An 18,436-nucleotide genomic window follows, 5' to 3' on the forward strand; every position below is an offset into this window, starting at 1 on the left:
ATTATCTTTTTAAATGCAAATAAATAAAACATGTAAGATTATATAGGAAATAAATTATATTGAAATACTGCTTTGAGATTTTTAAAAAGTAACTCATAGACCTGATGTTAAGAATCCTTTGCATTAGTATTAAGTGTATTTTGTCATATCCTAATTTTTAAAATTTGGTCTTCCATATAAATACATGCTAATTCTCAACCAGAATATGTAAAGGAGATGACCTCCTTCCTTGCTTATGGCAGAAAACATAAAGTTTAGAATATGTTCTAAAGCTAAAGTAACATCTGCCATAGATATAACAAGTATGGTATCCTTCTGAATTATTTTTTTTTTTCAAAATGACAACACTAATATGAGATTTCCTCTATTCTTTTCATTAAATGACACATTTTCTTCTTATCTACTACCATAGAAAGGAAACAGGGGAAATGGTCTGTCCTGGATTGGACTGTGAAAGTCCAATAAAGTATCTCTTCAAAGACCTAGATGGCAGTGCCCTGGATCTGCCACCACCAATTTCTGTTTTTCCAAAATCCAAGTCGGAATGGGTTGCATCCTGCTTCAACACAGGTCAGTTACATCTTAAGACAACCCTGGGACATTACTACTGGGGGAAAATGTGTGTATATATGAAAAAGAGAGGTCAAGCAATCTGCATGCTAACAAAAGCAAACAAAATTAAACTAAGTTAATAAAAAAACTTGAGGAAGGGAATTAGGAGCAGACTTTTCCATTCGACTAGCAAGTTATTCTGCCTACTAGACACTGCCTACTAGGTACTTGATGTGCATAAGAGGTAATGCAAAGTAGTATAATAGTCACAGAAAGCATTTTTGTTATTGTTTGTTATGCTTTATTCCAGGTTTAATAAATATACTCATGAATAATGTTCCATATTTATTTACAGCGAAAGGTGTGTAAATAAACCACATTCCTGCGTCTGCTTTGCCATTGATTAAGGTCAAAGTCCCTACCTGCATATTTTACTTCTAGTTGCCTTGAATAATGAAACAAGCCCCCGTTTGCTTTTTTCTTCCTTCCACTTTTGGGTAGCATGCCATTTGTCAAAATATTGGAATTTCTCTACTCTCTAACATATAACAAAAAATAGGAATTTTTGTTCCAAGGGAAAATTTAGATGAGCTAGATGGGGTAGGGAGGGTGTTGGAGGAAAAGGGAAGCTTTGGTTGATGACACATACTCTATGTCTCAAATTAAAAAAAAAAAAGAAAAGAAAAAATTCTAAGCTATTAATTACTGATATAGATATGGTAAGAACTAGACCTGTGATTTAATTGGTATAAGGAAATTCTAGATGAGGAAATTCCTTCTACTAATGCAAATAGGCAATTTATAGTCATCAAAACTTGTCTAGAGTGCAAGAGGTATAAAGTGAGTCATTCAGGGTCACTCAGTGTATGTCAGAAATATAATCTGAAGACAAGTTTTCTTGGTTCTAAGCCCAGCTGTCTATTTATTCCACACCATGCTAGTTCTTAATATTGCATTAATGCTGAACAAATATGTTTCCTAATATCCTAATTTTCCATAGTTACCATAATAATAAATAAGCTTAAAACACCATTATAATTATATAATAGCCTAAATGCCTAGGGTTTGCAAAGATTTTTCTCCTCTCATCCCAAGCCTGTCATTTAAGAAGCATAAATATGATTATAGTATCTTCATTTTGCACGATTGCATTAAAGTGCACAGAAATTATCACTTACCCATGGTCACACACCTACTCAACTTAGGATCTGGTTCTTGAAAAAACTGTGTTTTTGGGATCCAAATCAAGAATTCTTCTTCTTCCTCTCTAATGCCTCTCAATGAAAAGGAAAGCTATACTCAATTTTGCAAAGATGCCATATTTGTTCATTGTAATAATAGGAAAAAAACAGGTAATAAACCTTTCTCTACTCTGCTAATTCTCTTTTGCAGTTAAAACTACCCCAACTGAGGTAGGATTTTTTACTTGATTCACCTTTATTGTACTCACCAGAAACTCCATTCTCTTTGTGAAATACTTCTTGGCTATCTCTTATGAGAGAAAGATATCATTACCACACTGGAGGTCTTATGAGGGACTGTTGCTTCAAATCAAAAATAAAAGATTGGGTTGACAAAAAAGAAAATAAAGCTGGCATTGACCTGTCAGCTCAGGGAATGATGAAGTAGTTTGTGAGTGAATAATGGTAAAGCCCAAGTATTGTTGGGGGTGGATGCTCTAAATGCTTAGAGTCTGGAGTAGCTACTATTTTCTGCACTGTTTGCTATGTTATACGTGGAAAAATGTATCTTTAAAAAAAAGATGTCTAGGCTTCTATTTTCCCCATTTGTCCTGGGAATGACAGTGCGATGGTATTATAAAATGGAAGAGTGGAAAAGGGAGGGGGTAAGGAATGAGAGGGGAAAATGAAGAGAGGAAATGGTTGTTAGAAAATTTGTCTGCCAATATCTGTGTGTGCAGAGGTCTTTTTTTTCTAGCTAGAGGGGGAAATACCATTCTCTTTTCCCAAGCAATTATAGGCCCCAAAGATTGAAACTTGGTATATAGCTCTTTAATCTCAGCAGATATTTATGGTTAAACATTAGACTTTTAGGATTCCAGATGTCAGGGTATTAAAATATAAAGTCATAGTGGAGGCTCAGAAAATATTAGAATCTTTGGGATATATGACTGCAAGGGTTTTTTATCCCAAGCAGAGACAGATAAAGCTTTCAGTACCACTTTGTAAATTCCAAAGTGAACTTTTTTCTATACCTTATTTTCTCCCTCCCTCTGACTTGCCTTGACTTCAAATGCAGTGGAAGCATAACAATTTGTGATCACATTCTGAAAGAGTACATACTGTGAGTCAGAAGGATTTCCATGCTTGATTTGTAAAGGAAGATGTGGAAGGACACATAATCCATGGGAGCAATTTCCATTTCTTTTCTTGTATTGCAGTGGTTAATTTAAAAGGTACCATCCCTTTAGAAATATGTTCTTTCTCTTTTTTTTCTTTCTCTTCCTCTTTTGTCCCCTTCTTAACTCTTCCTCTTTCCTTCCTGTCTTCATCATCTCTTCTTCCTCTTTATCATAATAATTTTCTTCTCATCCTTGTCCTCCTCATCTTCATTCTCGTTGTCCTCATCCTCTTTGTCCTCTTCCTCCTGTCTTTCTCAGTCTCCTCATCTGAGTTGTTGTAGTCCTCCTCCTTCTTCCCCACCTTTCTCCCCCTTCTATAATATTATAATGTATATATAATAGCATGTATGTATGTGTATAAAGATAGGTAGAAAAATAGATATTACATAATATTCATATAGCACAAACTCAGGTGAGGACTTTGGGCAATTAATTCATTGCTTTGTTCAGTATAAGCAACTTAACAAGATGATTATGCTTTGATCATATCCTCATTAATTGATAAACATACACAACTAAAATAGATAATTTTCCCCTTTAAAAAATACTATTATGGAGGCTAAATTATTTGTTGGGGCTATATTCATTGATCAAATTAACTCATTAATATTACCAGTTTTCTACTTTATGACAAAAGAATTAACTAGGAACTTTGGAAAACAAAGCAGAAAAAGTTATATCTTCCCCCCTAAAAAAAATCCACCACATTTGACTATGTGGACACAGTGAAACCATAGCTACATCAATATGTGCATAATGAATAGACTATTATCCACTCAATATAATTCTTTAAGATGCTTCAGTAATTGATGTAGGCTGTGGCATGTGTGATTTTGTCATAATGAAAAGTGTAAATTATAAAAAATGCTTGATTTGATTGAGTTGGCTGTGTTATAATCCATTTATTTCATGAGAAGAGATGTTGTCTATATGTATATGCATACATTTTTCATCTTTCAAGACCTAATGAGAAAAAATTGCTAGGAAAACTGGAAAGCAGTTTGGCAGAAACTAGGTATAGACCAACATCTCACACTTTATACCGAGATAAGGTCAAAATAGCTACATGATTTAAACATAAAGAGTGAAATAAGCAAATTAAGGGAATGTAAATTTTACATATGGGATCCTATGGATAAGGGAAGAATTTATGACTAAACAAGACATAGAAAGGATCACAGGAAGTAAAATGGACAATTTTGTTTACATTAAATTTAAAAAGTTTTTGCACAAACAAAACCAATACATCCAAGATTAGAAGGAAAGCAGGAAACTAGGGGAAAATATATTTTTCAAATATACATAGGGAACTGAGTTAAATGTATAAAAATGCAAATCATTCCCCAGTTGATAAATGGTCAAAGGATATGAGCATGCAATTTTCAGAAGAAGAAGTCAAAGCTAACTATAGCCAAAAATGAAAAAAAAAGTGCTGCTAAATTACTAGTGATTAGAAAAATGCAAATTAAAACAACTCTGAGATACCACCTCATACCTATTAGATTGGCTAACATGATAGAAAAGGAAAATGAAAAATGTTGGAACGCATGTGAAAAAATAGGAATAACAATGTACTTGGAAACCCTGGAAAGTCACATAATTTCTCAGTGCAACTCTCTAAGATTATTATTTACAAAGAAAGTCCAATCTTCATTGGTAGAGGTAGTTTCCTCAACCTAGAATTCCCTCCATCAGTGAATTCACAGTTCTAGTCCTTATCCCCTATCTCTATCCAGATTGAAATCCACTTTGGTTGATTACTTCACAGCTCCACGAATAATACATCACAATGGCATTTCCCTATTGCCTCTCTAACACTGTTTGTCCTGATTGTTTTTTTCATCTTTGCCAATTTGTATGGTGTGAGGTTAAACCTCAGAGTTGTAATAATTTGTATGTCTCCTACTATTAGTGATTTGGAACGTATTTTATGTAGTTATTTATTGTTTGTAATTTTTCTTTTAAAAATTATTTGTTCCTGTTCTTTGATGATTTGCTTATTAGGGAATAGTAATTTACATGATAAATTTATATCATTTTCTCCTATGTTTTGGAAATCATACTTTTGGTGGTGACATCTGATGAAAATATTTCTTTCATATTCTACATCTACCATTCTCTCTTCACTGACCTTTCTTGTACAAAAGCTTTTTATTTTTATTTTTTGTAGTTACAATTGTTTATATCAATCATATATAATCTCTAACTTTTGCTTAAAAATTCTTTCCCTAGCCAAAGTTGTAAAAAGTGGTTTTTTTTAGTATTTCCTTTATTTTGATTTCCTTATAATTTTTTCTTATTAAGGGTATGGCCTTTTAAATTTAGCTAACATACAGATTTTGAGTTTTATTGTGGTATATAGTATGAGATGTTGGCCTAATATCAGTTCTTTTTGTCAAAATCTGAGTGCTTCCTGTAGTAATTTGTATTCTGTATTTATCAAACTGCTGTTCATTACTTCTTTTTTCTTGCTCATTTAGTCTGTTCTTTTTTCTCTTTATTTTTTTTGTGCAGCACCAAATGGTTTTGATGACAACTATTTTATATAGCAGTTTGAAGGCCCTTTAATTCATGTTCTTTTAAATTTTTCTTTGAAAGTCCAGACATTTTGTTCTTCCAAGTGAACTATAATACTAATTTGTCTAGTTCTTAAAAGAACCTCAACAGAGATTTGATAGATATAGTACTAAATCTATGACTTAATTTAGGAAGTAATATTTATATTATTTTAGTATGGCCCAAACATGAACAGTGACTATCTCTCTCAATATTTGTTTCCCTCATTTCTACAAAGTGCTTCACCTTTAAAAAAAAAGTTTCTGTTTTTTCCTAGTATAGTATCAAAATGTTGATGACTTAATTTGCTGTGTATTTATTTTTTCATTGATCATATGTCTTTTCTATATCCCTCTCTCCCAGATCTGACCACTGAAGAAAAAAAGAAAGAAAAACACAAAACTCTTGTAACAAATGTGCATAGTCAAGCAAAACAAATTCATACATTGACTGTGCGCAAAATTGTGTTTCTCTTTCTAAATATTTAGTCTATCACCTCTCTGTCAGTAGGTCGGTATCATTTCTTCATAACTGTTACTCTGGCATCATGATCGATCATTGCATTGATTAGAGTTCTTAAGTCTTTTAATATTGTTCATTTTTAGAATGTTTTTGATTTAGTATATAAATTGTTCTGGTTCTTCTCATTTCACTCTGCATCAGTTCTTTCAGGCATTCCCAGATTTCTCTGAAGCTAATCCTTTCATCATTTCTTATTGGACAATAGTATTGGTATTCCTCTCTTCTCCTTTCCTTTCCTCCCTTTCTCTCTCCTCTTCTCTCTCTTTCTTTCCCCTTCTTTGTTTCTGTCTCTCTGTCTTTTTCTGTGTGTGTGTGTGTATGTGTGTGTGTGTGTGTGTCTGTTTCTCCTTTTGCTCTTCCTCTTTTTAAACCAGTACCAGATTATTTTGATGATTAATGCTTTGTAGAATAGTTTGAGATCTAATAAGACTACCCCATCATCCTTTCCAATTATTTTCATTATTTTTTCTTGACATTCTCGACTGTTCGCTCCTTTACATGAATTTCATTATTATTTCCCCCCAACTTCTCTAAAGTAACTCATTGGTTATAACACTGAATAAGTAAATTTATTTAGGAATTATTGCCATTTTTCTTGTATTGCCTTGCCCTACCCACAAGTAATTACTGTTTCTCAAATAATTATGTCTGTCTTTATATGTGTAAAAGGTGTTTTGTAGCTTTATTTTGTTTGTGTAATTTCTATCTATATTTTGGTAGGTAGACTTCCAAGTATTTTATACAATCTGTAGTTATTTTAAAATGGAATTTCTCCTTTCTATATCTTTCTGATTTTTTAAAATAAAACACAGTAATGCTGATAATTTATATGTGTTCATTGTTTATAATTGTCTCCTTGAAAATTTTTCTTCACTTGGCTTCTATATATATAGAGTGAGATAGTATAAGGAAGACCTAGGTTTCATTCTAATTTATCTAATTATCTGCTAACTACTACTATGCTATTAACTTTCTCCCTTAGCTCCTGCTCTTGGAATCCCTCTTGGTTTCCTTGAGGACAACTCAAATATCACCTCCTTCGAGAAGTGTTCTTTTGTCCCACCCAGCTGCCAGTATCTTCCCCTGTAAGGTTAACTTGTATCTACTCTGTATACATCTTTTGTGTATCTGTTTATTTACATGTTATTCCTCCCCATTTGAATGTAAGTTCCTTGAGAGCACGGATGCTTTTCTTTTTCTTTGTATACTTAGTACCTAGCACATAGTAAATGCTTGATAAATTCTTGTTGATTAATTGACCTCTGAGCCTCAGTTTCCTTATAGATAAAATGATAGATAAAAATAGATAAACTAATCTCCAAGGTCCCTTTCAGTTCTAAAATTATATGTTTCTTCTTATCTCTGCCCTCTTCTTGTTTTATCTTCTTCCTTCCATCCTATAACTGCAGACATTCCTCTAATATTCAGTCTGTGTCTCCTGACTCATTTCTCCCCATGTTTCCTTTTCCTAACAGAGATCATCCATTCTTATTTCAGTGTTGATGACAAACAAATCCATAGCAGTAACTGTGATTTCTCAGTTGAACTCTAACTGCCAAGAAGACATTATCAGTGAGTTCCACCATTACCTCAGAATCAGCATGCCTAAATCTAAACTTATTTGCCCCTAATAAAAAACTGACTTATTTTTCTTTTCACTCCTCAGTTTTTGTCAGTAGAATCACCACCCTCCTAGACTTTCAGACTCAAAAATTTAATCATCTTTGGTTCCTCTCTCTCTTTGCTCTTGCAAGTTTATTCAGTCAACAAATCATGTTGATCCAACCTTTGTTGAAACTGTCATCACTTCAGTGCTGAACTCTTTCAGTAGCATTGTTGTTCAATCTCTCTGCCTCTCCTTCAATCTATCTGAATTCTGCCAGCAGATAAATCTCCCAAAAATGCCACTCTGATAATTCCAGCTTCCTCTACAAGAACGTACAAGGGTTACCTGTTGTCAACTGTGTCAAATGTACACATATTATTCTAAGATTGCACAATCTGACTCCACCTTGCCTAGATAACTCTCACAAATGCAAACCCTCTGTTCTTGTAAAACTCAGTCCATTATATTTCCCACATGCTCCAAGTTCATTCTTGGCACTTGGATTTCCTCTTTATGTTTCCCTTTTCTTTCCCTTCTTCTTTCCCCTCATCCTCTTTCTATTTGTAAGTGTTAATCTGAAAATTTTGTTCCAAAAGGAAGAGCTCTTTTATGCTTTAAAAAATATTACAGGCAAATCTTAAGGTGGGGGGAGGGGGAGATGGGGTGAAAATCTGGAATTCAAAAACTTGTGGAAGTGAATGTTGAAAATTAAAAATAAATAGATTTATATAAAAAAATTTAAAAAATAAATCTGAAAGCACTGTAGAAATAAATGGAAGTTGTTTCTTACTGATATCAATCAAATAAATAAATATTACTAAAAAAAATATTACAGGCAAGTTTTTTTTTTTCCATCAGCACCTATGGCATGTCACTCAAGACAATGCTGTAATCTAATGAATCTTCAAATTCTGTCTTCTACCCTCTCTGATTTTATTACTTCATTTAAATTCAATTCAATTACACAAATCTTGGTTGATCACTTAGTATGTGCAAAGTTATTTTGATGACTCTGTGACCTCATCAATAAGGGTACTCTCTCCAACTGTTCAGATCACAATCCATTTGCACCTGCTTATTCTGTACTACTTTTGTCCACATTCTTCAATAAAACTTCTACCCCATATGCTTGGGGATTTCCTCTAGATCTAGATCCCTTGACATTGTATAGATACCATTGAAACCTACCAGCTATCTCACGCTCTTGTTGCAGACCCACTCATCTCCTTTCCCAGTCATACATCTTTTTGAGGATATCCTTTATAGCACAACTCTAGTGCAATTATTCTTTGATAATATACTGCAACTTACTTCTATTTGCTATGCATTATTCCATTGCCTTTTGGGTGCTCTGAAAATTTAATGCTTGCTATGGCATTCCATGATCCGGAGCCATAGAGAATCCCTGGAAGACAATAGATGTTAGAAAGATGGTCATTTTTTTCCATTAGAAGGTGACTCCTGGGAAGTGTGCTGTTGGTGATCATATTCTGAAGTTTAACCTTCATTTGTATCACCAATGTTGTTGGAAGGTATTATGAAAGTAGAAATGCAAAATCTGTAATATATAAATTGTCCTGTGTTAGACAGAGCTGCTGCTTAAGGGTCTTTGTTTGGTCTGGAGCATGAGAGTTTACTTGCCTTCTGATCTAGCTTCCCAAAGGACATGTTGCCCTTAAAATTTGGTTCTTTAGGCAATTCATGGATAATTAACACATCCCCAGATGATATGCTTCTTCAGCAGCTGGAGCTCAATAATAGCACTTTTTATTTGATAACCATCTGATTCTTTAGCCCCAAAGTTACCAATAGACATCACCCTGTAACTTTGCTGTTAACCCAGCACCTGCTGCTCGCTGCCCCATAGAGCCATTTTGAGGTTGAAGTGATGATGTTCAAATAGCTGCACTGAGTTATGGCATGCCATGAATGCACCATGTGGGATGTGTTTTTGCTACAGATTCCCATGATTGAAGGCAGATGTTATGTCCCCTGAAGTTCACCTTCCCTGACTCTTTGTAGTACAAGATGTCCTATGATATGATACAGAGCTAGTCAGAGAAAATTATTTTCAGGATTCTAATATCCTTTATCCACGAGACCTGATCAGACTAACAGAATCATAATAAGATCATGATGGATTGTATTCTGGTGATATTATATTTCTAGAGTGATGCATATCTGTGACCTTTCCATATCATTTTCATGTGTTACCCTGCAAAGATTGAATAACAACATGGCTTCACTTCATTAATTGTAGGGGATGTCAGAGTCCTGTTCAGTTGGATGATACGAACAACCCATACCATGGAATAAGAAGCCTTAAGTTGTTAAAGGACTTCTGGAAGCAGCCAAACTTGCTGAGTAGCCACCAGAGCTAGTCTCTGTTATTGATATTAGTGAACAGAGTATAAAAATAAGAATTCTGCTTCCCTCCCCTTTCTTTGATCTGATATACAGCAAAGGTGAGATTTGCTGTATTGTTCTATTTAAAGCCACATTTTGATTTTAAAAGTACGTGATTGATTATACTGTTCCCTAGCATATACAAAACCTGGAAATTGGCAATGGAAGGCAGAGAGGTGTTGGAGTAGTTAATTTCCTTCCAATTCAAGTCAATAAATAGTAAGTGCCCACCATATGTCATGCATGATCTAGATGCTAGGGATACAGAGATGAAAAAAACAACATGATCTCTTTCTTCAAGTAACTTATAATAAGAGATACGTTTATTCTTTTTTTTTAAACTAGATTTTTGATTTTATTGGTGCTGGGAACTCCCAATGAGGAAACTCCCTCTACCAATTCAGATCAAGAATTATTGAGCAACTTATACCAAAGGAAAGATGACATATAAAGGAACTGGTCTGTTCTAGGAACAGGCTTACCTAGGAGGCAAGCTCACAGCTAGGGATAGGTAGGGAAGATGTACATCTCCAACAAGATTCTCCAATACTTCAGAGGGTCATCTATGGGCTTCAAAGCCAGCAAGAAGAGGGAACCTGAGTAGCAGGAATCACCACTTCAATATATGCATGGAGTTCTGACTCAGCAGACAGTTAAAAGAATTCACCACTACATAGTATCCTGAGTCATCATGCCCTAAAGCAAATATTTAGAGGATATCTGAACATGCTTTGAAGTGGAGTGGAGGGTTCTTCTATCACACATTCCCAGAAACAAGACCATCCCAAGTGTTCATGCACTTGATTAGAATGCTAATTGAGCATGCTTCAAGGGGGTCATACATATTTTTTAGATCTATGTAAGATTCTTGGGGTCAGTAGTGGTAATGTTGATAACTTTGAATGTTTTCGGCCATACCATCCCACCTTTATGCTTCAATCTAACCTTCAATAAATGTCACTCTTGTCGTGAGTAGTAGAAAGGGATTTTCACTGCTTGATTTCCTGTGCTTGATTATCCTGTGGGTATTAATTTGTGCAAGTGGCAAAAAAGCCGTTAATGAATGCATATATGACTGGGAAAGGAGGGCTGATCATGTGAGAATGAAAGAGAACAAACAAACAGTCCAAGCAATAGCTACTTGAAGATCCTACATGAAGAACATTCAAAGAACCTGAAGAATGGGGTGAATACTCAATGGAGGATTTTTAGAAAGACAAGAATTACACTGGATGGGAAGTCACTGAATGTCAAACTGAATGGTAAAAGGAGTGTCACCACTGATGAGATCACAGATTCATCAAAGTGTCAAAATTGCAATTTGTCTAAGCATAAACTTTAAACACAGCCTGTTCTAAGGACTCACTCTTAATTTCCAGAGTTAATGAGACAAACATTAAGGCATCTCAGACATTACATACTCCTGGGACTTTGGTGCCTAGTAACAATGCTTAGTGATACAAAGGTGAACTTTATTATAAAGCATAATGGAGCTCATTTCCCTTGGTTCTATCAGGCATATCTGTGGCCCACCCAAATTGCTGAGTGTTAGCTTGCAAAAAGCTTCAAGGAGTTGTGCTTTGCAGCAATTAATTTTGCAGAGGAAGCAGTCTGCTTAAAGACGCCTGCAGCACTCACTAAAAAGGGGGTTGTTTTTCAAGGCCACCAGAGCTGGCAGTTGGCTAAGGCTGGCTCATCAACAAAACAACAATGTTAAAATATGGCCTTGTGATCTTTGCAAAAGAGGGACAAGAGGAGCAATGAATTGTTCTCACCTGCTAGGACTGGGAGAAGACTGTAATTGTTTAGCCCCCCAGCACAACCCTGCAAGGGTTAAAATGACAGAGATATTAGTTGGTGACGGGTAAGATTGTTGGTTTGAAGCTCTCGGCAATACAGACTGTTATTTACCGGACTTGGTCGATTTACTTCTTAATGCAATAATGACCTGTGAAATGAAACGTGAGCTAGACAATTGTTCCTCATTGTTTCCAGTAAAACATCCTTTCATACCCCATTAAACCACCATTAATTCCATATGAAAGAGAGTCACGCACAAGCACCCGATGGTCTCTTTCTCTCTCCAACTTCCTTGCCCCCACGCATGTTGTGTCTCCCCCTCTTTCCCTTTCCTTCCTCCTCCCCTACCTTTATTTCTCCTCCTCTTGTCTCTCCCCCTTCCTGGCTGCCCCTCTTGACATAACTGCTAATGACTGACATATGGAATACGGTTGCAGGGGGTGCATGGTGAGAAGTGCTTGTGCAGTGCATGCTGGGTGACAGTCACCATTTCCTCCAAAACTGGGGTGCAGTTTTGATTGCCGAGCATCAGGCTGGCTTTTAGTATGCTTTGGAGATGAAAATAGACATAGAACCAAAAAAGAAAGAAGAATATTTGCTTAGATATGAAAGGGTCAGGATAAATAGTTATAGATTAATAAAAAGTCCCAAATGCTTATTGGAACTACATAGATTTAGTTTACTTACAGTATGCAATGATGCTATGTTGCTGCTTCTGCTACTGTTACTGCTCCTATTGCTTTCTTGAAGTCTCAGTGCATAAGGATTAGATTTCTTCTACTCCAAATATTCCTGCTATTTATAGAAGAGTCTAATTGATTGTTAAAAGTATTCTTTTCCTTTTCAAATTTTCCAAATAACCCTTTGGATCGCTTTTTTGCCCTTTCACTTTCTACCTTTTACCATACTTAACTGCGCGCCACACACACACACACACACACACACACACACACACACACACACACACCCTCCTTATTAGGCTGTAAGTTACTTGAGGCATTATACAAAGTTCTCCTGGTTCTGCTTATTTCACTTTGCATTAATTTGTGTGAGTCTTCCCAAGTTTTTCTGAAAGCATCCTGCTCATCATTTCTTTATTAACACAATAGTATTCCATGACAATCATAGATCATAACTTGTTCAGGCATTCCCCATTGATGGACATCCCCTCAATTTCCAATTTCCGGTTAAACATGTTACCACAGAAAAGCTGCTAGAAATATTTTGTTATTGGTTTAATTGATTATGTTAATAGTTTTCATTATGTTCCCATCCCTGCATTTCTGGTATAAGTTCCACTTGATCAGAAGTATAATCTTTGTAATATATTGTTGAAGCCTCCTACCTGTTGTTTTATTTAAGACTTTTGCATCCATATTCATTAATGAAATTGGCCTATAATTTTCTTCATCTGTTTTTGCTTTTTCTGTTTTAGATATTAGTACTATATTTACTTCATAAAAGGAGTTTGGTAGGACTCATTCTTTGCCTGTTATTCCAAATAATTATTTAACGTTGGAATTAGTTGATCTTTAAATGTTCGGTAGAATTCACTTGTAAATCCATCTGGTCTTGATGTTTTTTTTTTTCCTTAAGAAGCTCATTTATGACCTATTCTATTTCTTTTTCTAGAATATTCTATTTCTTCTCCTGTTAATCTTTACAGTTTATATTTTTGTAAATATTTTTCCATTTCATTTAAATTGTTAAATTTATTGGCATATGAGCAAAATGACTCCATATAATTGCTTTGATATAATCTTCATTAGTGGTACATTCACCCTTTTCATTTTTAATAATAGTGATTTGGTTTTCTTCTCTCTCTCTTTTTAAATCATATTAACCAATGGTTTATGGTTTTACTATTCCCCCCCCCATAAAACCAACTCCTAATCTGATTTATTAATTCAATTGTTTTCTTATGTTTAATTTTATTAATCTGACCTTTAAGTTTTAGATTTTCCAATTTGGTATTTATTTAATTGGGGATTTTTAACTTATTCGTTTTCTAGTTTTTGTTTTTTAGTTGCATTCCCAATTCGTTGGTCTGCTCTCTCTCTGTTTTATTGGTATAAGCGTTTAGAGATATAAAATTTCCTCTGATTACTGCTTTTGCTATATCCCATAGGTTTTGATATGTTGTCTCCTTATTTACATTCTCTTTAATGAAATTATTCTTTGTTTCTATGGTTTGTTCTTTAACCCACTCATTCATTAAGATTAGCCTGTTTAGTCTCCAATTGGTTTTTAATTTATGTTTCTGTGACTGCTTATCGAATCTAATTTTTATTGCATTGTGATCTGAAAAGGATGCATTTAATATTTATTTTTCTGAATTTAACTATAAGTTTTATGCCCTAATATGTAGTCAGTTTTTGTAAAGGTACCATGAACCACTGAGAAAAAGGTATATTCCTTTCTATTCTCATTCAATTCTCTCTGATATCTACCATATCTAGCTTATTTAAGATTCTATTCACCTTCTTGACTTCTTTCTTATTTAGTTTTTTGTTAGAGTTGTCTAGTTCTGAGTGGGAAAGGTTAAAGTCTCCCATTATCATAGTTTTATTATCTATTTCCACTTGTAACTCATTTAACTTTTCCTTTAAAAATTTTGATGCTAAAGCATTTGGTGCATATAGGTTTACTAATGATATCGTTTCATTGTCTATGATACCTTTTATCATAATGTAGTTTCCCTGTTTATCTCTTTTAATTAAATCCATTTTAGCTTTAACTTTTCTGAGATCGTGATTGCTACCTCTGCTTTTTTTTTACATCAACTGATGCATAATAAATTCTACTTTAGCTCTTTAACTCTGTGTGTATCCCTCATGTTTAAATGTTTTTTGTAAACAACATATTGTCAGATTCTGATTTTTAATCCATTCTGTTATCCATGTCTGTTTTAAAGGTAAGTTCATCTCATTCACATTTAAAGTTATAATTATAAGTTGTATATTTCCCTCCATCCTATTTTCCTCAATATTTGTCTTTCTCACCCTTTGTTTTTACTCTATTCCCTCCTCACACATCTAATTTACTTCTAACCACTACCTCTTTAATCCTCACCCTTTTAAAGTATCCCTCCCTTATCCTCACCCCTTGGGCTCCTATTCCTTAATCTACCCACCCCTCTATGTGTTCCTCCTTTATCCTCTCCTTTCCCTCTCTTACTTATACTAACCCCTTGCCCTCCTATTTCTTTATAAATTCAGAAGACTTTTATACCCTTCTAGATATATATGTTATTCCCTCTTTTGTTATCCTGAGTGTAGCTGCACAGCATTTAATTTTGTTGTTGTTGTTGCTTATAGTATTTTCTCCTTAACCTGGGAATTTTGAAACTTGGCTATAATATTCCTGAAAGTTTTCACCTTGGAATCTCTTTCAGGTGGTGATTGATGGATTTTTTTTTTCCTATTTCAATTTTACCCTTCTCATTCTAGTACTTCAGGGCAAATTTCCTTAATAATTTATTGTAATATCATATCTAGACTCTTTTTTAAAAAAAATCATGACTTTCAAGTAGTCCAATGATTCTTCTATTGTCTCTCCTCAATCTGTTCTCCAGATCAGTTGTTTTTCTAATGAGATATTTCACATTCTTTTACATTTTTTCATTCTTTTTATTTTGTTTTATTATCATTGGGTTCCCTTTGCCTAATTCTGTTTTTTTGAGGATTTTTTTTTCTCCTTATAATTTCGGATCTCTTTTTCCAATTGGCTGAGGTTTTTTTTTTTCACATTTCTCTTGATTTTCTTGGATTACTCTTATTTTCCCCCAAATTTTCACTCAATCTCTCTCATTTGATTTTTAAAGTTTTTTTTTAAGCTCTTTCATGAACTCTTTCGGGAGTTTGTGACCATTTGTGACCATTTCTTTGAAGCAGGAATGGTTTTTTTTTTGTTTGTTTTAGTTTCACGATCTTCTGAATATGAACCCAAATCCTCTCTGTGCACATAATAGCTATCTATGGTTGGGTTTTTTCTCCTTTTCCTACTCATTATTGTTATTATTGTTGTTTTTCTTAGTGGCTTATTATTATTGTCAGGTTCTAGTCCCCAGGTGTGGGGGATGATGACTCAGGCTTCAGGTTTCGTGTACCATAGTTTTCTAAGTTCTGTCTGGGAGTCCAACTTCTGGCCTTCCTCTACACTCTTGAACCATAGCTAGGGCCCATGGCCAGAAAGTCACTGCAAATGTTCTTGCTCCCTGAAGTCCCTCTCTGCAGCTGCAAATTGCACTTTACCCCTTTGCCCTGGAACCAAACCAAAACCATTTGTCTCTCCTGCAAGTGCCTACAGCTAGCAGGGTCCCTTCCCCTCTGCTACTTCCCTCACTGTGAGTGCTCACTCCTCCTTATTCACAGCCACAGCTTGGGGCTGTGTCAGGTCAACACACCTGTGCTTGGCATCCAGCAACCATTTAGTCTTTTAGTCTTCCCCTGCTCAGCTATCTGACAGCTATTCTGTCCGTGAAGTGAAAGTTTCTATAGTGGAATCTGCCTGTTGCCCCCAGGGCTTATTATTTGTTGATTCCACAGAGTCTGCCGAGGTGTTTGCACTTCAGTTGAGCTAGGCCTCCACCCCTGGAGGTTGGGTTTTCCTAAGGTCCTCCCAAGTTGTCTTGGGAGGACAACTCCTTTACCTCAACTTTTAATTATTTCTGCTGCTCAAAATTTCCTTTGAGGCAATATTTTTATCATGTTTGTGGGAGAATTTTGGGGAGCCTGGTGTTTCCTGTCTTACTCTGCCATCTTTCCAGAATCCTTTCCACTGTCATAAGACATTTGGAAGTCATTTTCTACATCTAATAACTGAGGCCCTTGGAGTTGAAATGATTCACCCAAAGTCACAGAAGTTATCAGTAATGGAGATAGGACAAGACTATATTTCTTTTCATTTTCAGATTGATATTCTATCCCTTAAATCAAGCTGCTTTTTTTAAAAATAAAAATGTAATTAAAAAAGAAATTAGTGAAGTAATTAGTGAACTAAATAAATGATTGACATTTAAAATACAATATCTTTTTAAAAATTGTGAAAGTAAATGAAAGAATCATTTTGTCATTCAAGATAAAGCAACACATTCTATAAAATATTGTAGTTAAGTATTAGGAAGAAAAGTTTGTTCTCTGTAAAGACTGTCCCTAACCATCCCATCTACAAGTACTACAAGTATTCTTCTGAACTCCTATGTAAGTTTTTGTCTATGCCACTCATTTGGCCCTTAACCTATTGGTCTACATTATTCTTTTTCATGTGTATGCCTTCATTATAATCTTCCAGAGGGCAAGGGCCATTCTTTTACTTTGAATCCTCTGTAGAACCTTCAATTCAATTCAATAAATATTTATTAAGTTTCTACTGTATATAGAGCCCTGTGCAATGCACTTGTGCATAGAAAGCTGGATAAATCTGGAGTTCTCTATTCTATTTTAGGAAGAACTTTAACAAATGAAGTTATGTTCACAGCAGGGAAATTTGAATAGGAAGACAGCCTTAAAGTCAATGTCAAATGAGCATTTATTGAAGAAGCTTGGGGATGTCTAGCCTTGATAAGGTAATACTTAGGGGAGAAAAGATATCTCCAAATATTTGAAAAGTTATCATGTGGAAGGAAAATTTCAGTAATTCTGTATCTTACCTACTGGTGGTAGTTCTACAATCAATGAGTGGAAGTTAAAAGAGCTGTATTTTTTAAAAAAGTTTTTATTATTAGATCAAGCCAAAGATAGAAGGGGCTGCTTTGAGCAATAATAACTTCCTATTATTGGAGGTGGTTAAACAGCGACTTTTAGTCTCTTATGATGTGGGCAGAATTTATCTACTAGGTAGGGAATTCAGCCAGCTGCCCTCTAAAGTCTCTTCCAACTCTCATGATTCTATGAAATGTTTAACTCAGGTGATCCAGGGGGGAAAGTGTTTCGTGTGGATTTGGGGTTTAGGGGGGAATGGAATATGATAGATAAACTAAATACTTCACCTGGGAAGCACTAGGAAGCATTTGTTTTTTTAACACTTCCATTGAAATCCTAGGTCTTGAAGTTCAGCATAAAGTGTTCATGCCATTAGCAAAATTAGCTGAGTGACTGATTTCAATACCTATTTAGTCTTTTAAATACAGCATAGCTAGATGAACATAAATGTATACTTTTAAGAAGACTAGAAGTTTAGGAGTATTTATTTGCCTTTACTTGCCCTGGAGTAAATAAAGAATGCTGATGAAAGGTAGACAAATATTTCTAAGATGGCTTTAAATTTTATTCCCCACCCCATTTGTTGATGGAGACTTGGTCAAAGAAAAAATTCCATTAAAATTCACTAAAGTTGTGTTACTGAATAGGAGGCTTTGGGAATTTTGTTTCTATAAGCAATATACTAAAGGTTTATTAGTACCAGAAATATGATAAATTCATGGAAAGCAAGGATGGTATCATTTATAATTAATCATAATAATAAAAATAAAAATAAAAATAATATTTGTATCCTCAGTGCCTGGAACATAGTTAATGCATAATAAATGCTTGATTTATTGATACATGCTATTAAAATCCTCAGTGAGATATGATCCCTGGCAATAGGGACTAGACTGAATTAAGTAAGACCTTAGTTTTCAGATCAATCTG

At 34.7% G+C, this 18,436-nt stretch overlaps 1 protein-coding gene across 1 annotated transcript in view; it reads left to right on the forward strand.

The window, feature by feature from the left end:
* The window catches only part of LOC144457583 (fibrocystin-like), a 268,575-nt gene that overhangs the window by 114,616 nt on the left and 135,523 nt on the right, over positions 1–18,436 (forward strand). Inside the window, exon 11 of the mRNA XM_078155330.1 lies at positions 413–570. Coding sequence (XP_078011456.1) covers positions 413–570 — 158 coding nt within the window. The remainder of the gene's footprint in view (positions 1–412; positions 571–18,436) is intronic.

Source organism: Phascolarctos cinereus, unplaced genomic scaffold (assembly GCF_003287225.1).
Source record: "Phascolarctos cinereus isolate Bilbo 61053 unplaced genomic scaffold, phaCin_HiC Scaffold_5;HRSCAF=322, whole genome shotgun sequence".
NCBI classification, from domain to species: domain Eukaryota; kingdom Metazoa; phylum Chordata; class Mammalia; order Diprotodontia; family Phascolarctidae; genus Phascolarctos; species Phascolarctos cinereus.